At 33.7% G+C, this 26,071-nt stretch overlaps 1 protein-coding gene and 1 pseudogene across 1 annotated transcript; both read right to left on the minus strand.

The window, feature by feature from the left end:
* Positions 1-10,736: 10,736 nt before the first annotated feature.
* On the minus strand, positions 10,737-16,589 carry LOC141552759 (olfactory receptor 11H6-like; annotated as a pseudogene).
* A 7,782-nt stretch (positions 16,590-24,371) lies between these two features.
* LOC141552761 (olfactory receptor 11H4-like) lies at positions 24,372-25,340 on the minus strand. The gene is given in 1 exon segment (XM_074284762.1): positions 24,372-25,340. A coding segment is annotated over 1 exon segment (969 nt).
* Between the last annotated feature and the right edge of the window lie 731 nt (positions 25,341-26,071).

Here is a 26,071-nt window from a genome sequence, read left to right on the forward strand (position 1 = left end):
TTCTAATGCCTTAATAAGGTTCTATTAAACCAATCCTTGGCAAGATGTCTAACATAGAATATCATCTTGAGGTCCTTCACCATCATTGTCATTATCCTTTCTCTGGGTACTCTGCAGGTTATCCAATATTCTTTCTAATATGTGGCTCCAAGAACCAACCACACTATTTCAGAAATGATGTGAGCAGTGGAAGCTCTCAGTTTTAAATCATAATTTCTGTATACTCTAGCTTTCTTGATACAGTTCTATATAGAATAACTTTTAATTATCACACTTTTAATTCATTGAGATTTCAGTTCACTAAAACACCCAGGTGAATTGTGGATAGAATATTTATTTAACAAATACTTTTTTCCCCCTCCTTCTAGCTAGAAGGAAGCCCTCTTCTTCCTATTCCCACCACCATCTTAGTAGTATAGGTCTATATCACCTCTTGTTTGGATTATAGTTGCTTCTTAACTTCTCTTCTTGCCTGTTGTCTCTCTCAGTCCCAATCAGTCTTACACATATTGTATGATGCTACTGTCCCAAAAATTTTTTTTAAAATTAATTTTCTGTTTCCTTTGAATAAAGTCCAAGTGACTTGATCACCAAAGTCCTTTGCAGTTCTTACATGCTATGTTTCTGAATTCTTTATTCTTGTTGGGATTCAAAGCCCAGTCTACACATGACTGGCACATTTTAAAAGAAAGAAATGATCTAAGAATGTATATATCAGGTTACTGCATAGCCCAAAGCCACAGCTATTAATAGAGAACTATCTATAGTATTAACTGTGTCCAAATCAGCAGAGTTTAACAAAAAGGTCATAATGTATATGCATTATCCCCAATATGTAAACATTTCTCAGCACTGCTCTTGAGACATGTACTTTCTTACACATAATCGGTTCTTGAGTCAAACTAATCATCACTTCTCTTTGAACATACCTTGAAGCATGCTGTTTTCTTTCCTTGATACAATCATTCCTTCCCAAGCCTACTGGTGAAGTTCTATGTTTTCTTATTTTACAGAGAAATGTAAAATGTATATTACCAATTTTCCAAATGTATAAAATGTATCTTTCCAACTTTCTCAGAGTTAAGTGTATTTTCTCTACAAATGTGATTTCTTTTAGGAACCTTGAATGGGCTACCTAGCTTGTCTTCTTGGAATTTATATAATTTAGGAACAATTTAATTTCAGGTGAGGGCAGTAGGAAATTCAGACAATCAGGAGAGGCAACAAACTGCTATGGAAAAGTAAAAGGTCAAAGGGGAAGATCATCTGTACTTGAAACTATAAAATAGGACAGGAAGTCATAATGGAGGGAATGTTACTGCAACATAAGTTGAATGCATCATAGAATCCTGCAAAGCCAATTATTGGCTACTGTAAATCAATCTCTCAGTCTCTCAATGTTAATTTCTGTATTGATAAGTTTCTACACATTTTCTTTATACATCATGAAGTATGCCTTATGACCATGCAGAAAGAATAGGGGATTCAAATGTCAAGGATCACTCATGTACTTTTGAATGAATACTTCATATTAGCAACATCTTGTTGAAGCTCAATTTTGGGAGTATTGAGAATGTCAATTACTAAATGGAGTAAAAACCTAGCCTAGTAGCCCATAAATGTATTCTGTATAGTATTGCTTGATACATAAAAACTGTAGTTCTCAAGCATGCCAGCTTTTCAGAGATTCATTTAGATATAACTCAAATTTTCCTCGGAAGAAGTGTGTAATGTATAGTTATGGAACAAGAAGATTTGTAGTCTCCTTATCAGTCATAACTAAAGCTGGGCTTTTTCTTCAAATGATTCATTCACTCAACTGGAACTGAGCACTCTGGATTTCACACTTTGTAAGTCTTCTTTTTGACCTTTGACCCACACTTAATTGTCAGTCAGCATGTTGGAAAGCTTAGTACTAACTGAGGCAGTAATTTTGGAACTTTTCTTAGCTCTGATGGATTGCAAAATACATTGTAAAGGCCCAGTATATTCTGGGGACTTTCCAGTAATTAGTGCCTAAAAAAAACCCAAAAAAATAATGACTAGAGGATCACCAGCTTAGGTGGTCTCTTTATTTAATATGGTCTCTTTACTTGGTAAACTTCTTAGTAGTTGTGAATTCTTGTCTGAAGTAAAGAAGAAGAAGAATCTTCCAGAAATACTGAATCACTCTCATTGGCTAAATAGAAAATGTTGAGTGAGTGGTATATGGTGTTTACTTTTATTCAATTAATAGCTGTAAACTCTTGGAATCTGACACTTGATTGAGGGGATTAAAAAAGGGTGTATAGAGATGGTAGAAGTCTCCCACAAGACATAATTTATGCTTCATGTAAGCTATTTCTTTGAAGTCCCAGGTTTCTACTACACAGCATCATTAGTTTCTCCCTTAAGTGTCCCTTCTTATCCCCTTCTCCCTCATCAATTTGGTGAACAAATCATCCTTGAGTATAACTAGATCTAATGAAGTAGATAAAAGCTTGGAGAGCTATATTGGTGCTCTCAGGAGAACTTCCATTATTTTAAAAAAGAGAGTCAGTCTCCTGAGGAAACATCATTTCTTGTGAATGAGGAAAAGTTAATGACCACAGGTATCCTCACTGCTTGATGAAATGTTTGTCTCACCCACTTCTGCCTCAATTGCCTAAATTTGTGTCAGAATTCTTTTGTGGTTGCTTATGAAGTACAAATTTATATCATTAACTGTATCCTGTAAAATTGAAGTTATAAACTCTATGTTTATATCTTCTTTACTTTTTAATGTATTTCTATGATGATATCATGATGAGCATATAATTTATTTATTTATTTTCTTTTTTATTAATTTTTATAATTATAACATTTTCTTTGACAGTACATATGCATAGGTAAAATTTTTTTTTACCTATGCATATCATTTAAAAACAATTTTCACAAAATTGAATTAGTCTTTTAAAAATGATAATTGAATTAATCTTAACTTACATCATGGTCATTCTCCTAATTATAAAGGATTAGTTATGTGGTGAGAGTGGAAAAAAATGCTGGGTCTGGAGTCAGGGAGACCCAACTTCAAATCTGGCTTCAGATGTTTACTAGCTGTGTGAGCCTGGTCAAGTCACTTAAATCTGCTTGGCTTAGTTTCTTCATCTGCAAAATGAAATAGAAAAGGAAATGGCCAACTACTTGAGTATCTTTGCCATGAAAACCACAAATGGGGTAATGAAGAATTGGACATGAGTGGACAACAAGATAAAAAAATAACCAGATCATTTGTGGATGGAATATTTGTTTAGCATTCTCCTTTTTTTCCTTATGACTTCTATTCTCTTTTTCTTTTCTACCATCTTTCAGGCCTTCATTACCTCTTGCTTGGACTCCTATAATTCCTTCCTAACTTGTCTTTTTGCCTCTAATTTTTTGCAGAAAAAATCAGGTCTATAGAGGCTGTGTGACCTACTGCCCAAGAATCTTTAATGCCCAAAGATCTCTTAACTTTATTGAATAAAGTCTCAATGATCTGCCAGGTCCTTTTAAGTTCTTACATATTATTTTTCTAAATTCCTTATCCTTGTGAGTATTCAAAACCCAATTTATTTGTCTGGATGACGCATTGTCTGGCACAGCTAAATGGAAAGTCCTCAGAATGAAATCTTGAGGCTTCATCTGAACCTGAAGGCAGAACTGTTGAAAAATAAGCATCTAAAATATTAACTATGTCCAGATCAGTACATTTTGATCAAAAGGTCATAGATTCAGAAAATACTTAGGGAAATACACTGTATAAGCTCTCCTGAACACTTTCCCTGAAAGGAAGGAAGTCATGCTGGCATGATATGCCAGAAGAAAGGCCCCAGAAATGTGGGCTTACACATTTCACCTAACTCAAGTGTAAGTAAGCTCCTTCTCTTAATCTCCTTTTACTTGCTTGTTATGCATCTTTAATACTGTGAGTATGAGTTTAGATAATCAGAAATTGGTCAGTTATGGCCACTATTTAATATTTCTGCTAATCACAGCCCAAATCCTAGTAGAGATGCCTGGACATTCTCCTGATCCTGAGGCTATCCTACAAAGGATTCTTCCTTTTACAAAATTTTTAATTCATTTTCTTCTAAACTTATGAAATGGAAGAAGCAGTTCTATAACAGAATAAAATAGAAAAAACAATTATACATGAACCTGCAAATCTATTATGTAGAACTTCCTTTTCATTTTAAACATATAATAAAGTTGTCACGTAACTTTATTTTTTCTTCTTCCTTTTCCCCAAGAAGATACCATTAGACATAAATATATATATTTGTATGTGTATAGATATATGTGTATATGTGTAAGTGTATATGTTTGTGCATGTAAAATCATTCTATACACACTTCTATTTATCAGTTCTTTATCTGATTGTAGATAGTATCATCTACACAGCTCTTTTGTGGTTAATGTGGATATTTACAATAGTGAAAATGACTTAATCCTTCAAATTTATTCTTAAGACAACAATGTTATTGCTGAATAGCGATTCTCTTGATTCTTCTCATCTTACTCTTTATTATTTTGTGCAATTCTATTTATTAAAATCATTAAGCTCATCATTTTTTATAGAACAGTAGGTTAGAGTTTTATTTACATGCAGCATAGGTCATTTACCTTTTCATTTTTCTAGCACTTTTGTTGTTTTAAAATTTTTTTTTGTAGTTCTTTTTTATTGAAGTTTCTTATTTTCTAAAGATATGCAAGGACAATTTTTTTCAACATTGACTCTTGGAAAACCTTGTGTTCCAATTTTCTCCCCTTCTCCTTACCCCCTTCCCTTGATGGCATAAAATCCTTTATATGTTTAACATGTTTAACAGAAAACATAGTAAAATATATATTAAATTTAATATAGGCATACATATTTATATAATTATCTTGTTGCACAAGAAAAATCAGATCAAAAAGTAAAAAAAATAGAAAGAAAACAAAATTCAAGCAAACTACAACAAAAAGAGTGAAAATGCTATGTTATCTACTCTCAGTTCCCACAGTTCTCTCTCTAGGTGTAAATGGCTCTCATCATCTCAAGATCATTGGAACAGGCCTGAATCATCTCATTGTTGAAAAGAGTCATGCCCAACACAATTGAACATTGTATAATCTTGTTGCTGTGGCACCAGTTTTATTTTCTACTATTCTCTTGTATATATAACTTATTCTATAGTTGTATTGATTACCACCTTTCCTTAAATATGATATATAGTTATCAATTTTAGGGCCTTGAAGCCTGCTACTTTTTTCTCTTCATATAATCTTTCCCTCCCATTCTTGCTGATGAAGTTCTCTTCTTTCTCATTATTTTATAAATAGCAATATAAAATGTAGTTTTTCAATTGGGGATTCAGAGTTAGGCATATTTTTTCCACATACACACATAACATATGATTTCTCATAGGATAATGAAATGGGATGCCTAGATTCTGTTTCTGGAAAGTGATAAGATTTAGGATTAGTTCAATTTGGGCTGAAGGCAGGAGACAAAGAATCCTACCACAGGTAACAAATTGATGTGCAGAAATAATGATGGAGAAGAAGACCATATGAAATATGAATCATATGGAGAAGAATCAAAAAAATAAAGACATAATCGAATCCCACATAGTTTATTATAGAATATTGCATTAGACATAATTATATAGTGATAAACTCAGTACAGTAAATTTCGGCATGCCAAGTTGCACTATCATGAGGCACACCTTATAACCTCATGCAGGAAAGGTCATTTATGGACTTTGGGAATGAATAGAAATATTAGCAGTTTTTGTTGAAGCTCAGTATTATGAGGAGTTGTATTCAGAATGCCAATTTTTAATCAGAAGAAAACACTACTTTAATAGGGGAAAAGAGAAAAAGGAAAGCATTTATATAGTACCTACTCTTTGCAAAGCTCTGTGCTAAGAATTTTATATGTTATTTTCTTTGATCACACAACTTATTATGTATATTAATATGTATTGTGACTTATTGTTCCCTAAAACAAAAAATAAATGTATTCCTCAAAGCATGCCAGAAAAAAGGGATCTATTTTAAGTGTGACTCAATTCAACTTTCTGAGTAAGAATTGTGTGGTGTATAGGTATGTAAAGAGAAGTTATCTCACCCACCATGGTTTCCTCATCAAATAGTCATGGGAAAACTGAGAAACTGAATTTGGATTTTCTCATTCAAACTACACATACTTTCATCTGGAATGTGGGCTAGGAAGGATGCTCTGATCTCTGATCAACATTCATTGTTACCATACATCTTACCAAACTCTGGCATAGAACAGAATGGATTGTACAGGAACAGTGTTCTAGATTACTTGTAGTAGTCAGTGTAGAACAATGATGATCACCATCTGTGGGTTGGTATAGCTAACCTGAGTTAAAGAAGGAGCCTCAGAAAAACCTGAGTCACCTTCCTGGATTACTCTCCTGAGTAGTTGAATAGATAATGTAATTAGTATATGAGATTTCTATTCTTCAATCAATAGCTGGAAATCATAGAGTCTGATCCCTGATGAAAAGACTTTGAAATAGATTCGGAGATTACAAAGTGAGTTAGATTTCTGGGCAATAAATTTTTTTTCTTCCCATAAATGAATTTCCTGATGTCCTGGGTGTCTTTGCGACAATCCTTGATGGCTTCCTTAAGTATTCCATCTATAGTAGCAACTTCTCCCTCATTCATAGTAGATTGGCTCCTAGTACACCTAGGTACAATGAAGTAAATAAATTCTTAGGGATATATCTAAATGGATCTCAGGAGAACACCTATTAGCTCAAAATGGGATGGGGTAGTCACCTGAGAAATCATCTTCTATTGGAAACAAGGAAGTTTCATGATTCATAGGTCTTTTTACCCCCAATGAAATATTTGCCTTACATACATCTTTCTTTCTTTCTTTTTTTAAATATTCTTTAGTTTTTGACATTTTCTTTTATATGATTTTGATTTTCATTTCTCTCTTACTCCCCTTACTCCTCTGCAAGATGTCAACCAATCTGATACATACCTTTTATGTATAATTTTAATTAATTTATTTCATATTAGTCATGTTTTGAAAGCAGAAACAGAACAAAAGGGAAAAACCTCAAGTAAGAAAAAAGAAAAAAAAACTCATGAAAAAAATATGCTTCAATTTGCATTCAGACTTTACAGTTGTTTCTTTTGATATTTCTCTGGATGTGGATGGCATTTTCCATCATGCATCTTTTAGAATTGTCTTAGATCATTGTATTGTTGAGAAGAGCAAAATCTGTCAAAATTGATCATGCTCATAATGTTAATGTGTACAGAGCTCTTTTGGTTCTGTTCACTTCACTCAGCATCAGTCAGCACATTTTCCTTTTAATGATCTTATCTGTGACTGAATCCAGTTATTTGGCTTATTTCCTATAAATTTATATCACTAAATTCACGCTTTCATATATATTGACATAACTCTAGTCTATGCCATGATCATTCTTCTAGTGATATAGCTAATATTTCCTAAAATGCACTCATCAGTTCTATTCTCACTCCAACCATTCCCCCCTCTCTTTCTCTCTCTTTCTCTTCATTTCTTTTTTTTCCCACCTCTCTCTTTCTTTCTTTTTTTTTTTTTTTTTTAGTATTTAACTTATATTTTAACATATTTAACATGTATTGGTCAACCTGCCATCTGGGGGAGGAAGTGGGGGGAAGGAAGGGAAAAATTGGAACAAAAGGTTTTGCAATTGTCAATGCTGAAAAATTACCCATGCATATATCTTGTAAAAAAAAAGCTATAATAAAAAAAGTTCCACAAGTTTCAGAGTTTGCAAAACTTCTGTATGACTTATCTCTGAGATTCAGGAGAGAAAAAAGATAATGTGATCTTGAGCAGCATTAGGAGAGACAGAACTTCCAGTAATGAAGAAGTAATAGTCATGCTAAAAGATGCCCTGATTCATTTGTATTGTGAATGTTTTTGACTCCATGTTAGATGATAATGAAGATATTGGAGATGTTTTACTTGGAAAATATTAGACTTACTGGCTGTCTTCAAATGCTTTAAAGAGCTCACATGCAAGCCCCTGGAATTTCAAGAAAAGTTTTATTTATTCTGAGTTGCTGGTAAATCATATATCTTACTGGGAAGTAAGATAATTCACATGATTCACAACACCATCAAAAAACTGGTTCATATTTGCTCCTCAAATCATGATTCTATGTCCTGTTGTTCCTTGATTTTAAGTTCTCCAGTTCTGAAGATTCCTTTTTGTTATTCTGTTGTTGATTTTGCTTATCCATCTCACGGGGGCCCATTTTCTCCAGGAGTCAGGCAATATTAGCATTAGCCTTCCTTCACATTTATGTGAAGCTGGGTATTTCTCTCTAGTTTTGAAAATTCCCATGTATTTCTCCTTTTCTGGACTGCAAAATTCTTCTCAGGTTAAAGCAATTGTGTAGGTCCATTAGGAATACCCCATTTATGAAAGGGGAGGAGTTTACTTAATTCTCTTTTGGTCCATGTCTCCTACATTACCAAAAATGTTGGCAGAGCTAGCTGTTAACTCATAAAATGTATTTTCTTATTTATATAAATTATGACAATATATTAAATGTATCTTGAATTCATATTTGATGAAAATGTCAAAAAAGAAACATTTGAAAATATTTTTTTAGTCACAAAAATCACATTTTCTGTCATAAACCAGATGTAATTGTGGAGAAAAAAACAGTGAAGGTACCAAGTTGTTTTTGGCACTATCATTGAGTATTCCTTTGCAGAACTGAAATGGATATTAGATCTTCTGTGGATTATGAAGTCTTCCAGAAGTTTTTTTTTGTAAATAATATTGTGCTCCTTATATCAGAGGTCTATAATATTGGAGATTCATGGCCTCTTACAAAGAATAGAGGTAGTAGTTCACAATGTCTAGAACAGGTGAATTTAGAATATATATTTCTCAGATTATTCTGTGAGTTCAAAAAGTAGTTAGAACATCACTGTCACTCTGTTTCTAGCTTCTTTATCTCTGTTTCCTATTCTCCTCAACTCTTGTCCTCCTCTCACTTCCTCTCTCTTTGTTTCTCTAAGTACTGATGATGGGCAATGAGAGCAACATGTCCCAGAGCTTGTTTATGGAAGATTTATAGAATGACATTGGTAAGAAGAATATAGAATGAGAAGACTTGGAATGTTCCTCTTTATGTGTTGGTGGAATTGCTGACACATAAAAATAATACTGCTCCCAAAGCAGTAAAGGTATATCTTTTATTTTCTTAGCTTACTGTTGCTTATATTGTGTGAATCCAAGAATTAAAAAAAAGATAACAATAGCTTTGTTAGAAGGGGTGTGCTGGTATTATTTGGTATTATTTATGATACTCTTTTAAGTTTAATTTGTATGATTCACACTTTCTTCATCTCTTTCTAAAGTCTAGAAATCAATAAGATGATGAATCAATCCTTGAATTTATTTGTCAATTTTCTAGGGTATAAATGCTCATACTGAAAATTTAACAACCTCAATCATACCCCTGATGGGAGACTTAGCATTCTCCAACAAAATCTCTTGTGCCAGATATATAGAGAGGGGTCACCAGGACTCAGTGAACAAGAGTTCTTTTACATCTGGGAAATATTACATCCTCATTTTCAATTTCTGAAAGTCCTAGCTTCAAGACAGATCTCCCCACCCCTAGTTAAGGCTTTTTTTCTCTTGAAATTACTCTGTATAGTTTTATGGATCTTTGTATTTAATTATAAAATGTAAGGTCCTTGATGTCAGGGACCAATTTGTTTTTCAGTTTGTTTTCACAACTAGGTGACACAGTGGCTACAAGTCTGACTCTAAATTCAGGAAGACTTCCGTGAGTTCAAATGTGGCCTCAGACACTTAGCAGCTATGTGATTCTGGGTAAGTCACTCAACTCTATTAGCATCACTTTGTTGATTTGTAAAACAAACTGGAGAAAGAAATGGCAAACTACTTCAGTGCCAAGAAAATCCCAAATGGGGTCATGAAAGAATGGGACACAACTGAAATGACCCAACTCAAACGGTATTTTGGATTCAAATGAATGGTATTTATGTGAAAATTTCTTTTTGTCACTAAGCTGAGTCATTGAGAATTTCTTAAAAATCATGCTAAATTGTTTCCTAAAGATATTCATGATTTCTTAAGGAAAAACTTTGTTTCTTGCACACTGAAATGTTTTCTTCTTAATAAATGTTCTCTTGTATTCACTAAGACAGTTTATAATGACAGTTCTAATTAAATCAGAGAAAAGAGTCAATTCTGTTAGATCAAAGCTTTGATGTATATTTTTTCCAGTTAATTTTTTATTTTATCTTCATATCATCTTTGTGAATGGATTCAGTCAAAAATGGAATGTATTATATAAAAATGAATTTATTTTCAGTGTATGATAGCAAAACAGAATGGGATGCTCCAAATAGCAAAGAATTAACAAAACTATTTTAAAACCTAAATGATCAACTGGTAATAGTTTTATTGGATTCTTATTCCTAGCTGAGGTTCAGCTGAACCAGGACAGCCAAGATAAGGCATAAAAAAATGAGAGATCTTTCTGAGAAGATGTCTCTTTTCAGCTCTCAGCAGTAATAGTGTTCCTTTATTTATCTTTATGGTTTTTCCATTGCTTTGCTGAAGGCAAGTACTTAATCATTATTTGTTGAATTGAACTGTATCTCATTAAAACTTAGAACTACATGTAAAATCATGTATGCAGGGTTTTTAAAAACATTTTTATTCTGAAGCCATCCCAATGACTTTTCTCAGGGCAGCTTTCATTTCTTTGTTTCAGAGACTATAGATCAGAGGGTTTAAACATGGTGTCACCACTAAATACAATAAGTTTATGATCTTTTGTACTTCAGAGTTCTCAGATGTTGGACTCACGTACATGATCATAAGGCTCCCAAAGAAGAGGCAAACTATGGCCAGATGAGATCCACATGTGGAAAAGGCTTTATGCTAGCCAGCAGCTGAAGGAACTTATAGCACAGTTCTTAGTAGGAGGATGTAAGAGCCAAGGATGTAGAGTATAAGGAGAAAGCTAAGGAGGCAGCTTAGGATAGAGAACAGAATTTCGGAGGCAGGAGCAGGGACACATGATAGATTCATCAGAGCATCCCTATCACAGATAATGTGGTCAATGATGTTGGAACCACAGAATGATAGCTGAGAGAGCTGGATAGTAGGTAGAAAAAAGCCTAAGAAGCCTAGCACCAGTACAGATACCAAGGTGCAACAGTGCTTTAGGGTCATGATGGTTGGGTAGCGTAGTGGGCAGCAGATAGCAAGATAATGATCATAAGCATTATGCACAGCAAATTGATTTCAGTTGTAGCCAAGGAGGAAAAGAAATAAAACTGAAGGAAGCAGCCAGCAAAAGAGATGGTTTTGGTTTCTGAGAGAAAGTGTCCTAAAATTTGGGGCACAGTGGAATTTATATACCAGAATTCCAGGAAGGCAAAGTTCCCTAAGAAGATCTACACGGGTGTGTGGAGCCTCTGGTCCCATCTCACTGCACACATGATGACCCCATTCCCCATCATGGTTAGAATATAGATTATGAAGAAAAAAGAGTAAGATTTGTGTCTCCCAGGTACCAGTGAAAAACATGACAAATTCAGTCACAGTGTGTGCTCCTGACTTGTTCATTGAGCTCTGAGCTGTGGAAAAGACAGAAAAAATCATCACAGCAACAGTCTTGCATTTTAATCATTACCAGGATAAGGATTTTATTAAAGACTTTATAAGATTTGTAAAATAAATATCTAGTCTGTGCAAATCAATTTATAATAATCCTTTCTTGCTCTTAGCCCAGAATCTTTTTTTTTTTCCAGCAAACTGAGGTCCCAGAGTTTTTGATTTCTTGTTCAAGAAAGAGGAAAAGAGAATAACTATTTATTAATTGGCTACTTTGGGGCAGCTTTGGACCACGTATATGGTATTTGATCTTCTATTTCAGACTTCAAGTGGCCATCATTTCTTGTTTAGCATGGTAACCAACTCTCAGGTACTGCCGAGAAAAGACTGCAGGATTTTTTTCATTCATCCAATTTAGTCACAGCAACTTCTCAGATATTTAAGCAAGATTTATTATTCAAGGAAGACTTTTAGTGAATGTAGATTTCAGTACCAGAGATGTCAATAACTCAGTTTATAGAATTTCTTACTTGTGATTCTTTGCATACTATGAAACATTTTCTTTCTTTCATTATCTCTGGTAGAAACATTGAGGCCTATTTTGAGAAACATCAGTAAGTAATAGTTAGATAGCATTTCAGTTGAAACTGGTTGGTCTAATCTGAATGAAAAGAGAAAAATGAACTAATTCCTGATCTTAAAGGCTTTAGAGTTTATTAGGATCTTTGTTTAGTTTCATAACAACAGCAGAATTATACATAACATTTTAAGTCTATTTCATTTGATATGTGCAATAGTTCTTATAGTTAGGTGTCATAGATAATATTGTCCTGAATTTTCAGATGAGTAAATGGAATCTCTAAGTTGTAAATTTATTTTTCTATCTTAATAGAACAAGTAATAATAGTGGCAGAATTTGAAATCTAGTCTTTATTCTGATTTCAGTATTCTTTCCAACAAGTCATGCTGGCTCGTATAGCTAATGCACATTAAAGATACAGCAAATCAATACATTTTCAGTATAGTGAAACACATTTTAATCACATCTAAGCTTGGGTATTTTTGTAAAGAAGCCTACCAGAGGTTTTTGATACTAAAGACAATGAATCATAGTACAATTATATATGCTTTCCAAATTACTAAATAGATATGAAACATAATGCTTGGTCAGAGTTTTCTCCTGATGATTAAATCTATCCATTACTGTGTTTTGATGATTGATAAAATGTGCAATGCTTTGCAGAACAATTTTTTTCTTAAAACTTATGTATGAGGCAGAGGTCACCAAATCACAGGCTTCCAGAGAAAAAAATCATAGGGCCCATCTAATAGGATCTAGTCCAGAGTTGTGAAAGAAATAGTTCATGGGCTGAATGAGGCTTATAACCCTCCTGAATTTGGTGGGAACCAGGTTAAAATGTAATTGAAAAATATATAACACAGAAAAAAATGCAATAGAACAGATAATGCTAATTTGTGTCTTTTTTTTCAGTCAGTATGCAACCATAGGGATGCTTCTATATGATTCAGTGTCCACATTTTTATTTGAAGTTGAAACCAGTGGTTTAACTCATATGTGAACATGAATACCCTCTACAATGTACCTCTGATATGGTCATTCACAATCTTGCTTGAACACTGCAACAAATGGGATTCTGTTCTCTCCTGAAGTTGTCCAATGTATTTTGTGGACGATTCTAATATTAAATTACTAATGAATGTTAAGCTTAAGTGTGTTTCTTAGGGATTTTGTCCCTGTTTCTTATTTTATCCTTTGCATCCAAATAGAATAAGTCCAATCTCTTTTTACCTTGATAGCCCTTCAAATGCTTTCTTCCTCTGACTTAGTAGTCTTGGCTCAAACCTTCACAAAATGTTTAACTCTAGGACAATATATTGAGGTCCTTCACCATTGTGGTCATTATCCTTTCTCTGGTTGCTCTGAGGTTGCTCTAATATGCAACACCAAGAACTAATAACACTTATTTCAGAAATGATCTGACTAGAAGAGGATCTCACTTTTAATATTTCTTTTAATGGACACTATCAGTTCATTGAGGTTGCAGTTCACTAAAACTCCAAGATGATTTTTGGATGGAATATGTATGTATCATACTCCTTTTCCCCTCTTTATAACTTCTGTTCACCTTTTCTCTTTTTCCCACTACCCTAGTAATATAAATCTTCGTTACCTCTTGTGTAGACCATAATTGCTTCTTAACTTCTGTTTGTTTCTCTCAGCCCCAATCAATTCTATAGAGATTGCCCAAAGATCTTTAATAATTTCCTATTACCTATGTCCAAGTGACTTGGTTACCAAAGTCTTTTCCAGTTCTTACACGCTATGCTTCTGAATTCCTTATCCTTAATGGTATTCAGAGTCTAATCTATCTTTTTAGATGATACATGTCTGGCATACCAGAAAGAAAGAAAAAAAACCAAGAATGTATTTATCAGAGCTGAAGTCCTGGCTATTGAAAGAGAACTAAAGTGTTAACTGTAACCAGATCAACAGAGTTTGATAAAAAGGCAATAATTCAGGAAACTATCTTGGGATCATACAGTATATGCTCATCTGCATGCTTTACCTTTAGAAACTATTAATGAGGCATTGAATAGAGTGCTAGGCCTAGAGTGAGGAAGACTTGAGTTCAAATTTAACCTGAGACACTTGTGTCTCAGTTATGTGATGTGGGCAAGTTACTCAGCTGCTTTTTGTCTCAGTTTCTTCAACTGTAAAATGTTGATAAGAATAGTATGCAATTTGTAGGGTTATTGTGAGGATCAAATGAGATGATATATGTAAGAAGAACTTAACCAATTCCTTGACAGATTGTAAATGCTTTATAAATGCTAATTCCTTTCTGGAAGGAAATCATGTTATCTGCAAACATACAAAAGGGAATCGACTTTAGGACCCAAAGCACCAAATATATATTGCCTTACCTCAACACAATTCTGAAATCTTTATCTTTCTCTCTATTTTTGTTTCCTGTGCATTTGTATTATTTGTATTATTGTGAGGGGCAGTAGAAGCTAATCATTAATTGGTTAGTTGAAACTTACTACTGAAATTTTCTAGTTAATCAAAGACTATAACCTAGCAGAGGTATCAGGGTAATCTCTTGATCCTGTGATTATGTGAGCTAGGTTTCTGCTCACAAGATCAGCAGAGTTATCTTTTCATTTTTCTAGCAAGAGTCTTATCTACTACTAACAGTATTGTGTTGGAACCAGATCAGAGAATAGTGTTTTTCATTCTCAGTTTAATAGTTTTTACCTAGGGAATTAGCAAACAGTACTAACCATAACTTGATATATTGCTTTGTTGATAGTCCAGACATAAAATACTGATGGAAGAAATGTTAACAATGTTATTTAAGCTAAAGAAGTATTGTGCCTATACTCTCTCCCCCATCAATTTGTAAACATTTCTCAGAACACCTGCTCTCTTACATGTATTCTATTTTTTGATTCAAACTGATTACTATCTCTATATCTTTTATTCAATTTGGTGCCTTGAGACATGCTGCTTTTTTCCCCTGGTATAGTCATTCCTTCTTAAACCTTTTGGTGAAACTCTAGTCTTTCTTATTTTTAATAGAAAAATAAAAAAAAATCTTTCCATCTGGATGCTCAGAATTGTTGGAACTATAAAATAGGGCAGGAAGTCATACTGAGGAAATGTTACTGAGACATAAATTGAATGCATCACAGAATCCTGAAAAACCAAGTATTGAGTATTGCAAATCAACAGAGTCTCTTAATGATGTGTTCTAGACTAATATACTTCTACACATTTTCTCTGTATATCATGAAGTATGCCTTATCACTTCATGCAGGAAGAAGAGTGCTGTCATCTCCAGAAGCTGCTGATCGCTCTCTGGGAAGAGATCTATGTCAACTCAAATCTCTTGGACAGATCCTTCTTCCTTTAGAGAACCGTTGTCTCCAGACAGTTGCCGTCTGGAGAACTGACTTCCCTTCCTGCAGAGAGCCGCGTCAAGCCTGATGTAAAGCAGAGACTCTGAATTCTCTCTCTGAATTCTGCACTCTGTAGTTTTCCTTTTGATCTCTGATCCACACTTAATTGTCACTCATCCTCTACTAATTATGGCATTAACTTGGGAACTTTCTTTTTCTTAACTCTGATGGAGTACAGAATAGATTGCACAGGAACAAAGTAAAAGAATGATCAAATGATCACCAGTTTAGATGGAATTTACTTGGTAGTTGTCATTTATAATCTGGATTGAAGAAGAACCCCCTCGAATAACTAAATTACACTCCTGGACCACCTTCTCATTGATCAAGTAGATGCAATTGTTAGGTGATTGGTATATGACTTTTGAAAACATTAATTAATAGCTAGACATTTTTGGAATCTTATCCCTGATGAAAGGAATTTAAAAGGGAGGATAGAAATGGTAGAAGCTGAGTTTCCAACAAGACATAATTCATGATTCATGTAAATTATTTCTTTGAAATCCCAGAACTCTTCTCAGGACTTATTAGTTTCTTTCTTAAGTGTCCCTTCTGCATTATCACCTCCTCCCCCCTCAATTTGTGTGTACAATGAATCCTTAGGTATAACTAGATAAAATGAAATAGATAAAAGTTTGGAGACCTATCTTGGCAAATCCCAGGAGAACTTTTATTCTTTCTTTCTTGTTTTTAAAGGGGATCAGTCTACTGAGAACAAATCATCTCTTGGGAAATGAGGAAAAGCTTGTGGATCACACAAATATCTTCACTGCCAGATGAAATGTTCTGTCTTTTAATGATCTAAATTTGTGTCAGAATTCTTTTGTGGCTGCTTTTGAAGTGCAAATTTACATCATTAATTGTATATCCTACAAAATTAAAGTTACAAACTGTAAAAATAAATGCTTACATCTTGCTGTCTTACTCTGTTTTTATGACTTTCCTCATTTCTGCCAAACCCATGTTGAGCACATGATTAAAAAAAAACAGTTTTTACACAAAATTGAGTTAATTCTAACCTTTATAATGGTCTTTCTTCCAATTAAGTAGCTAATATCAACTTATAGAGGGTCAACTAGGTGGTGCAGTGGAAAAAGTGCTGGGCCTGGAGTCAGAAAACTCATCTTTCTGAATTTAAATTTGGCCTTAGATAATTATTAGCTGTGTGATTCTGAGCAAGTCACTTAAATCTAAGTGCCTCAGTTTTCCCATCTGCAAAATGGGGTAGCATATTAAATGACCAACCACTCTAGTATCTTTGCCATGAAAACTCAAAATGGGGCCAGGAAGAGTAGGATATGTATGGACAACAACAAAAATAATCAGATCATTTGTGGATAAATATTTGTGTAGCATTCTCCTTTTTTCCTTATAACTTCTATCCTCTCTTTTTCATTTCCACCACCATATTGGTCATTCAGGCCTTCATTATCTTTTGCTTGAATTCACATAATTCTTTCTTAACTCATCTTTTTACCTCAAGTCTTTTGCAGAAAAAAATAAAGCCATGTGACCTTATTGCACAGAGATCTTTAATGTTAAATATCTGTTAATTTATTGAATAAAGTTTAAATGACTCTAAGTTCCTTTCTAGTTCTCACTTGCTATGCTTGTAAGTTCTTTATTCTTGTTGATATGTAAAGCCCAATCTACTTTTCTGGGTGAAAAATTAAATATCCCACCTAAATGGACTTTTGAAATTTCAGTAGAGCCTGAAGCAAGAGCTATTTAAAGATAAGTACATAGAATATTAATTGTGTTCAGATCAGCACATTTTGACCAAAAGGTCATAGATTCAGGAAACACTTAGGGAAATACACAATCTAAGCTGTCCTGGACATCTTCCCTTTTAGGTTGGGAATTATGCTGGCAGGCTATGCCAGAAGAGAATAATTTTGAAACTGCAAATCTATTATGTACAACTTGTTATTCTTTTAAATATATGAAGTTATTGTATAACTTTTCTTCTCCCATTCCCCTGGCATGGCTATCTTTTGATACAAATATGTATTTATATGTATATATATTATATATATACATGTGAAGTTATACTATGCATACTTTTATTTATCAGGTATTTCTTTGGGTGCAGATAGAATCTTCCTTCATAGGTCCATTGTAGTTAATTTAGGTATTTATAGTTGTCAAAATGACTTAGTCCTACAAAGTTGTTCTTAAAACAAGTGTTATTACTGTATTTAAGGTTCTCTTTATTCTGCTTATTTCACTATTATTTCATATAACTCCACTCAAGTTTTGTTTTGAAATGATTAAGCTCATCATTTATTATAACATAATAGGTTAGGTTTCTGCTTACCTGCAGCTCAGGGGGGTTACCTTTTCATTTTTCTGGCACCAATTTTATCTCCTGATTTTCTCTTATATGTAACTTATTCTATAGTTGCATTTCCATAAATATAATGTATACTTATCCATCTTGGTGTCTTGAATGTTATTCTTTCCTACCTTTCACATAGTCTTTCTCTCCAAATCTTATGGTGAAGTTCTATTCTTTCTCATTATTTTCTAAATAGCAATATAAAATGTAGTTTCCCACTTGAGTGCTCATACTTAGGCATGTTCTCTCCACATACCCATATACTACATGATTTCTCATAGGGCACCAAAATGGGCTGTCTAGATTCTGCTTCTGGAAATTGTTAGGATTTAGGATTAGTTCAATTTGGGTTGAAGACAGGAAGAAACAGAATCCTAGCAGAAGCAACAAGTTGGCATGCAGAAGTGAATATATAAAGAACATGTTTACTTGAAGTCATGAAATAGAACAGAAATTCATAATGGAGTATATGCTATTGAAACATAAAGACAGACAAGAATCCTCCATAGTTTATTAAGGGATACTGCATATAGACACAATTCCATAGTATTTAAGCAAATATAATACATTTCTGTTTGTCAGGTTTCATTATCATGAAGCACACTTTATAACTCCATGCAGGAAGAATATTGGTGTTCTAAAACTAGGGATCAGGGGGCAGGTAGGTGGTGCAGTGGATAGAGCACCAGCCCTGAAGTCAGAAGGACTTGAGTTCAAATGTGACCTCAGACACATAATACTTCCTAGCTATGTGATCCTGGGCAAGTCACTTAACCTAAATTGCCTCAGCAAAAATAAATAAATAAATAAAATTAAGGATCACTCATTGGCAAATATCATCAGTTTTTTGTTGAAGCTCAGTGTTGGGAGGAGTTGTAGTAAGAATGCCGATTTTTAATTGCAAAAAAATTCTAACAAAGGAAAAAAAGAGAAGGAAATATATTTATATAGCACCTATTGTAAGTCAATAAGTTTATGTTAGTTTGATCACACAACTTATTATGTGGATTAATATGTATTGTGAAATATTGTTCCTTAAAACATAAGAGTTATATTCCTCAAAGCATATCAGAATAAAAGGAATCCATTGTAACCATGATTCAATTCAGTTTTCATCCATCATGGTTTCCTCATCAAATAGTGATGGAGAAAAGTGAGAAGAGAAAACTTGAATTTGGACTTCTCCATTCAATTTACATATACTTTCAGCTAGAATCTGGGCTGGGGAGTCTTTGCTTTGATCTCTGATCCACATTTAATTTTAAATCAAGATGTTATAAAGCTATATAACAACAACAGCATCAGTCCTGGAACTTTCCTTCCCCCCCTTCATTAGCTCTGGCAAAGTCTAAAATGGATTGTACAGGAACATAGTGTTCTGGATTATTTGTAGTAGTGCACAGGAGAGATCAGAATAGTAATAATCACCATCTGTAGTGCTGTCTTTACTTGGAGATTGCCCAGTCACCTTCCTGGGTCACTCTCCTTAATAGTTGAATAGATAAAGTTAATAAGTGCATGATATATGAGATTTCTATTCATAAACCAATAGCTGGAAACTTTTGGAGTCTGTTCCCCGAAGAAGGGATTTTGAAGGGATAGGGAGATGGCAAAGGGAGTTAGATTGCTATGGAACAGAATTTGTTTTTCATCTAAATGATTTCTCTGATGAGCCAGGTATGTTTGAAACAATCTTTGGTTGCTGCCTGAAGTATCCCATTTATACTAGCACTTTCACCCTCATTTATGGTAGATTGACTCCAAGGTAAGTACAGTGAAGTAAATTAATGTTTAGGATTATATTTAAGTGCATCTCAGGAGAACAAATATTATTTTAAATGGAGAGGGAGTAGTCTACTGAGAAATAATCTTCTGGGAATCAGGAAAAGTTTCATTATTCATAGTTCTTTCTACCCATTGATGAAATATTTGCCTCACCTACATCTTTCTTTTTAAAAAAATTCTTTAGTTTTTGACATTTATTTTTATATGATTTTCATTTTCATTTCCCCCCTTTACTCCACTTATTCCTTTGCAAGACATCAATAAATCTGATATAGATTATATATACACAATTTTATTTAACTTATTTCCATATTAGTCATGTTGTGAAAGAAGAATTAGAACAAAAGGGAAAAACTTCAAGAAAGAAAAAAAAGAAAAAAACACCCATGAAAATAGTATGCTTCAATTTGCATTCAGATTTTATTGCTCTATCTCGGGATATGTCTTTTAGAATTGTCTTAGATCATTATAATGTCGATTAGAGCATAATCTATTAAAGTTTATCATCCTCACAATGTTGTTATTAATGTGTACAGTGTTCTTTTGGTTTTGCTTACTTTATTCAGCATCAGTCAACATATCAACTTTTTAATGAGCTTATCTGTGACTGAATGCAATTATTTGGCTTGTCAATTACAAATTTATACAGGTAAAATCAAGCTACAAAGATTTTATTAATTTTAACTCTATTTTAAATTTTCTCTTCATTTCTGTTCATCCATGATGAACATATAATTTATTAAACATCTTTTCACATATATTGGCATAATCCACGTTTTTGGCATGGTCATTCCTCCAATGATATAGCTAGTATCTACTAAAATACACTCCTTTCTATTTTTACTCCAGCCACCTCTTTCTTTTCCTTCCTTTATTCCTTCGTTCCTTCTTTCTTTCCTTCCTTCGTTCATTCATTAGTTCCTTCCTCCCTCCCCTCCTTCCTTCCTCCCTCCCCATCTGGCAGTGGTCCCTTTCCTTCACAGGAATGTCTTCCTTCCTTCCTTCCTTCCTTCCTTCCTTCCTTCCTTCCTTCCTTCCTTCCTTCCTTCCTTCCTTCCTTCCTTCCTTCCTCCCTTCCTCCCTCCCTCCCTCCCTCCCTCTCTCCCTCTCTTTCTTTTTCTTTCTTTCTTTCTTTCTTTCTTTCTTTCTTTCTTTCTTTCTTTCTTTCTTTCTTTCTTTCTTTCTTTCTTTCTTTCTTTCTTTCTTTCTTTCTTTCTTTCTTTCTTTCTTTCTTTCTTTCTTTCTTTCTTTCTTTCTTTCTTTCTTTCTTTCTTTCTTTCTCTCTTTCTTTCTTTCTTTCTTTCTTTCTTTCTTTCTTTCTTTCTTTCTTTCTTTCTTTCTTTCTTTCTTTCTTTTTCTTTCTTTCTTTCTTTCTTTCTGTCTCTTTCTTTCTTTCTTTCTCTCTCTCTCTTTCTTTCTTTCTTTCTCATTCTTTCCCCACTCTTTTTCTTCCTTCATTCCTTCCCTCTTTTCTTCCTTTTTTCTGTTTTTAAAACTTATTTATTATTATTTGGCATTTTGTGTATTACATTTTTTGAAATTATTTATTATTATGCACATATTGTTCATTGAAACAGAGGAAGAATAATAAGTTACCAATTTATCTGGAAAAAAGTTCTATGGGATGCAGAAGTCTGTAACAATTCTGTGTAAGTCAGAACTAAGATTCTGCAGAAAAAGAAGGTAACAGAATCTTGAGCAGTATTAGGAGAGGCAAAGCTTTTGGGAATGAAGAAGTGATGATGCCATGGCCATTAGGGTTGTGAAAGGTCTTGAGACCAAGTTAGAGGATAATGAAGAAATTGGGGATGTTTTATAGAAAAATAATAGGCTTAATAGCTATCTTTAAATATTTAAATGTAGCTCACATGTGAGTTCTTGGAATCTCAAGAAAAGTTTACTTTGTTCTGAGTTATTTGTGAGTCAGTTGTCCTACCTAGAACCTATATAATCCACATGACTGGTCCATGTTCACTACTCATATCATGGGTTTATGTCTTGTTGTTTTTTGGCTTTGTGTTTTTCATTTATTCTGAAAAGTCTTTTCTATAATTCTGTTATTCTGTTGTTGATTTTGCTTGCCTATCTGGCAATGACCCTTTTCTGTCATGGGTCAGGTAAAATTAGCATTTACCTTCCTCTACATTTATGTGAGGTGGGTATTTCTCTCTAGTTGTGACAGTTCTCATACATTTCCTCTTTTCTGGCCTGCTTAATTCTTTTCAACACCAATAGTCTTTAAGAGATGAATGATATTTATCTGAACATTAGAATCTATAACAAATCATGATTGGGTGTTACCCAACAACAACTGAGAGAGTTGGTAAGTGTAACTAGGTTGAAGTATGTGATGAATTGCCTATAAAAGTGTCATAAAATACACTATCAAGAAAATGTTTGATAGGAAAAGAAAGGTTGACCATTTAGTCAGAATAAGGTATAAGAGTGAGTTACACTCAGTTTTTGAGCATGAAGTTTGAATTTTTGTTTAGTACACTTAAAGTATGTCAAGGTTCCTTGAAAAATATAACCATGTGCTCAGTAATTTCAATCTGAATTTATTGTATTTTTAATCTTTTAAAAAATTAATGTATTTTGACTTTTTTCCATCACTATCATTTCTCAAATGGTTATTCTAAAGAAATCCAATAAGTATTCATTTATTCCAAAGAAGAGATATATATAATCTATTAACCCAGCAACTATTTAACATGTCCCACATCTCTAAGGAATGAAAGATGATACAGTTTCTCATCTATTCTATAGGTCTGGTTTAATCTTTTTAAAAATGTGATTTTAATTTATACTGTTGTGGCTATAGTATTGAATACTTCATCTTACTGAAATCTTTCAAAATGCATACATTCAGAATTCAAAAACTGAGGGAAAGATCCCCAGCATGTTCCATAGCTTGTTTGTGAAGGATGTATGGGATGATATGGATAAGAACTTCATTGAATGAGAAGACTTGGGGTGTCCCTCTCTATGTGTTGGTGGGATTGCTGCTACACAAAAGTAAAAAAGCCATTTCTTGGTTCCTAAAGCAGAAAAGAGATAGATTCTATTTCCTCAGTTTACTGTTGCTTATATTCTATGAATCTAAGAATAAGAAAAGAGAACAGCTGTATTGTTAACAGAAGTGTGCTGGTAAATGTTCTCCAAAGGTGCTATCAAGGAAAAAAAAACATTTATGATACACTTAAATTTAATTTGCAGGATTACATTTTCTTCATCTCTTTCTAAAGTCTAGAATGAACAAAATGATGAATTAATCCCTGCATTTGTCAATTTTCTAGAGTATAAATAGCCATACTGAAAATTTAAAAACCTCAGGACACCATTGGTGATTACCCAGAGAAAAAGAGAGACTTACCATCTCTGTTACAATCTTTCATGCATACATACAGAGAAGGGTCACAAGTGTATCCATGTCTCCTGAAAGTCCTAGATCCAAGACAAAGTTCTAGTGCCTTTTCTGACTCTCCAGCTAAAGCTTCCTCTCTTTTGTAATTACTTTGTATAGCTTTATGGATTCTTTGTACTTAATTATCTATTTACATATTTGTTGCCTCAGTAAAATGTAAAGTCCTTGATGGCAGAGGCCATTTTGTTTTTAATTTGTTTTCATAGCTAGGTGGCATAATGGCTAAAAGTCTGGCTCTAAATTCAAGAAGACTTCCTGAATTCAATGTGGCCTCAGACATTTTCTAGCTGTGTGACTCTGAGCAAGTCACTTAACTCTATCATTTTCAGTTTGCTGGTCTGTAAAACAAGCTGGAGAAGGAAATGGCAAATTACTTCAGTATATTTGCTAAAGAAAATCCCAAATAGCATAATGAAAAAGTGGGACACAATGGAAATACCTCAACTAGAATTGTATTTTGGATCCAAATGAGTGGTATGTTTGTGAAAATTTCATTTTTTTCCTAAACTGAATCATGGTCACTGAGAGTCAGTATTTTTTTTTTTTTTAAAGCAAACTATTATATTGTCCCCTAAAGAAATTTATGGTTTCTTAAAATAATTTCTTTTTGTTCTTTGTACTCTGAAATGTTTTTTATTGATTGTTGAAATTTGTATTCACTAAGACAACTTATAATAACAGTTCTAAATGAATCAGGCAAAGGAGTCAATTTGTAGTTCTCTTAAAGTCTTGATTTTTATTTTTTTGCCAGTCAATTTTCTATTTTAGCTTCTAAAATCCTATCACCTCTGTGAATGGTTTAGTGACAAGTAGGGTGAGCAAATTAAATAAAAATGTCTATTTCCAGTAGCATAGCAACAGAATTCAAATAGCACAGAAAAAGCAACATAATTTTGAAATCTAAGTGATCACCCCTTTTCAGGTAATGATTTTATTTGATTCTGTCAGCTGAGGTTCATTTGAACCAGGAGACAATCAAGGCAGGGCATAAAAACATAAGGGTTCTTTCTGAGATGTCTCATTTCAGTTCTTAACCTTCAGGAATAGTAGAAGAATATTCCTTTTGTAATGTTCCTTTATTCATCTTTATGTTTCTTCCATTGTTTTCTGAAAGCAAGCACTTAAACTTGTTTATTGGATTGAATTGTCTCTTCTTAGAACATAGAACCACATGTAAAATTCATGTACCCAGCTTTTTTTATTCTGAAGCAATTCCCATGACTTTTCTCAGGGCAGCCTTCATCTCTTTGTTTCGGAGGCTATAGATCAGAGGGTTTAAGCATGGTGTCACCACTAAATACAACAAGCTTATGATCTTTTGTACTTCTCCTGAGTTCTCAGATGTTGGGCTCACATACATGATCATAAGGCTCCCAAAAAAGAGGCAGACTATGGCTAGATGGGATCCACATGTGGAGAAGGCTTTACGCCGGCCAGCAGCTGAAGGTACTTGTAGCACAGCTCTTAGTAAGAGGATATAAGAGCCAAGAATGTAGAGTATGGGGAGAAAGAGAATGAGAGAGCTTAGGATATAGAATAGAATTTCAGTGTTGGGAGCAGGAACACATGATAGAGCCATCAGTGGATCCATGTCACAAATAATGTGGTCAATGATGTTGGAATCACAGAATGATAGCTGAGAGAGCTGGATAGTAGATGGAAAATAACTTAAGCAGCCTAGCATCCAGCATACAGACATTAAGGTGTAACAGTGCTTTAGGGTCATGATGGTTGGGTAGTGTAGTGGGCGGCAGATAGCAAGATACCGATCATAAGCCATGATACACAGAAAATAGATTTCAATGGTTCCTAGAGAGGAGAAGAAATAGAACTGGAGGAAGCAGCCAACAAAAGAGATGGTTTTGGTTTCTGAGAGAAGATTTTCTAAAATGCTAGGCATAGTGGAGTTTATATACCAGAATTCCAGAAAGGCAAAGTTCCCTAAGAGGATATACATAGGTGTGTGGAGCCTCTGGTCCCACTTCACTGCACACATGATGGCCCCATTCCCTGCCATGGTTAGGATATAGATTATGAAGAAAAGAGAAAAGAGTAAGATTCGTGTCTCCCAGGTACCAGTGAAACCCAAGATGACAAATTCAGTCACAGTGTCTGTTCTTGACTTGTTCATTTAACTCAGAACTGTGGAAAAAACAGAAAAGTTCATCCCATCAATGACCTCGAATTATAGCCATTACTAGGTCAAGAATTTAATGAGGACTTTGTAGGATTTGTTAAAAAAATTTGTCATATAAAAATCAGTTTATAATAATTCTGAACTACTCTCATCCCATAGTCTCTCTATTTTTCCAAATTCCTCAGACTTCAGCTTTTTGGTGCCCTTTTCAAGGAAAAGAAGACAGAAATAAGTATTTATTAAATGGTTACTTTAAGGCAGGCTTAGGCTAATCATATGTCATTTGATCTTCAAGTTATCATTTCTTGTTTAGATTTTCTTTTCACTCATCCAATTAAATTATAGCAACTTTTCAGTTATTTAAGAAAGATTTATTGTATAATGGAAACTGTTAAGTGACTATAGGAATCAATAACAGAAAAATTAAGAGCCGAGTTTTCAGAGTTTTTTCTAAGTTAATTGTGTTCTTTGTATACTATGAAACATTTTCTTTCATTAGCTCTGTGACTGCAACATTAAGGCTTCTTTTCTGAAACATCAATAAGTATCATTTTTGAGTGTATTTTAGTTTACAGTGGTTGGTCTAATCTGAATAAAAAGAGAAATAAACTGATTCTTGACTAAAAGGACCTTACATTTTGTTAGGATCTTTAATCTCATAACAATAGCTGAATCGTGTATAATACTTTAAATATATCTTGGTGCTTATAGTTAGGTGTCCTAGATATTATTATTCTGAATTTGAAGTAGAATAAACTGAG

The sequence above is a fragment of the Sminthopsis crassicaudata genome, chromosome 2, assembly GCF_048593235.1.
Source record: "Sminthopsis crassicaudata isolate SCR6 chromosome 2, ASM4859323v1, whole genome shotgun sequence".
In the NCBI taxonomy this organism is placed as follows: Eukaryota; Metazoa; Chordata; class Mammalia; order Dasyuromorphia; family Dasyuridae; genus Sminthopsis; species Sminthopsis crassicaudata.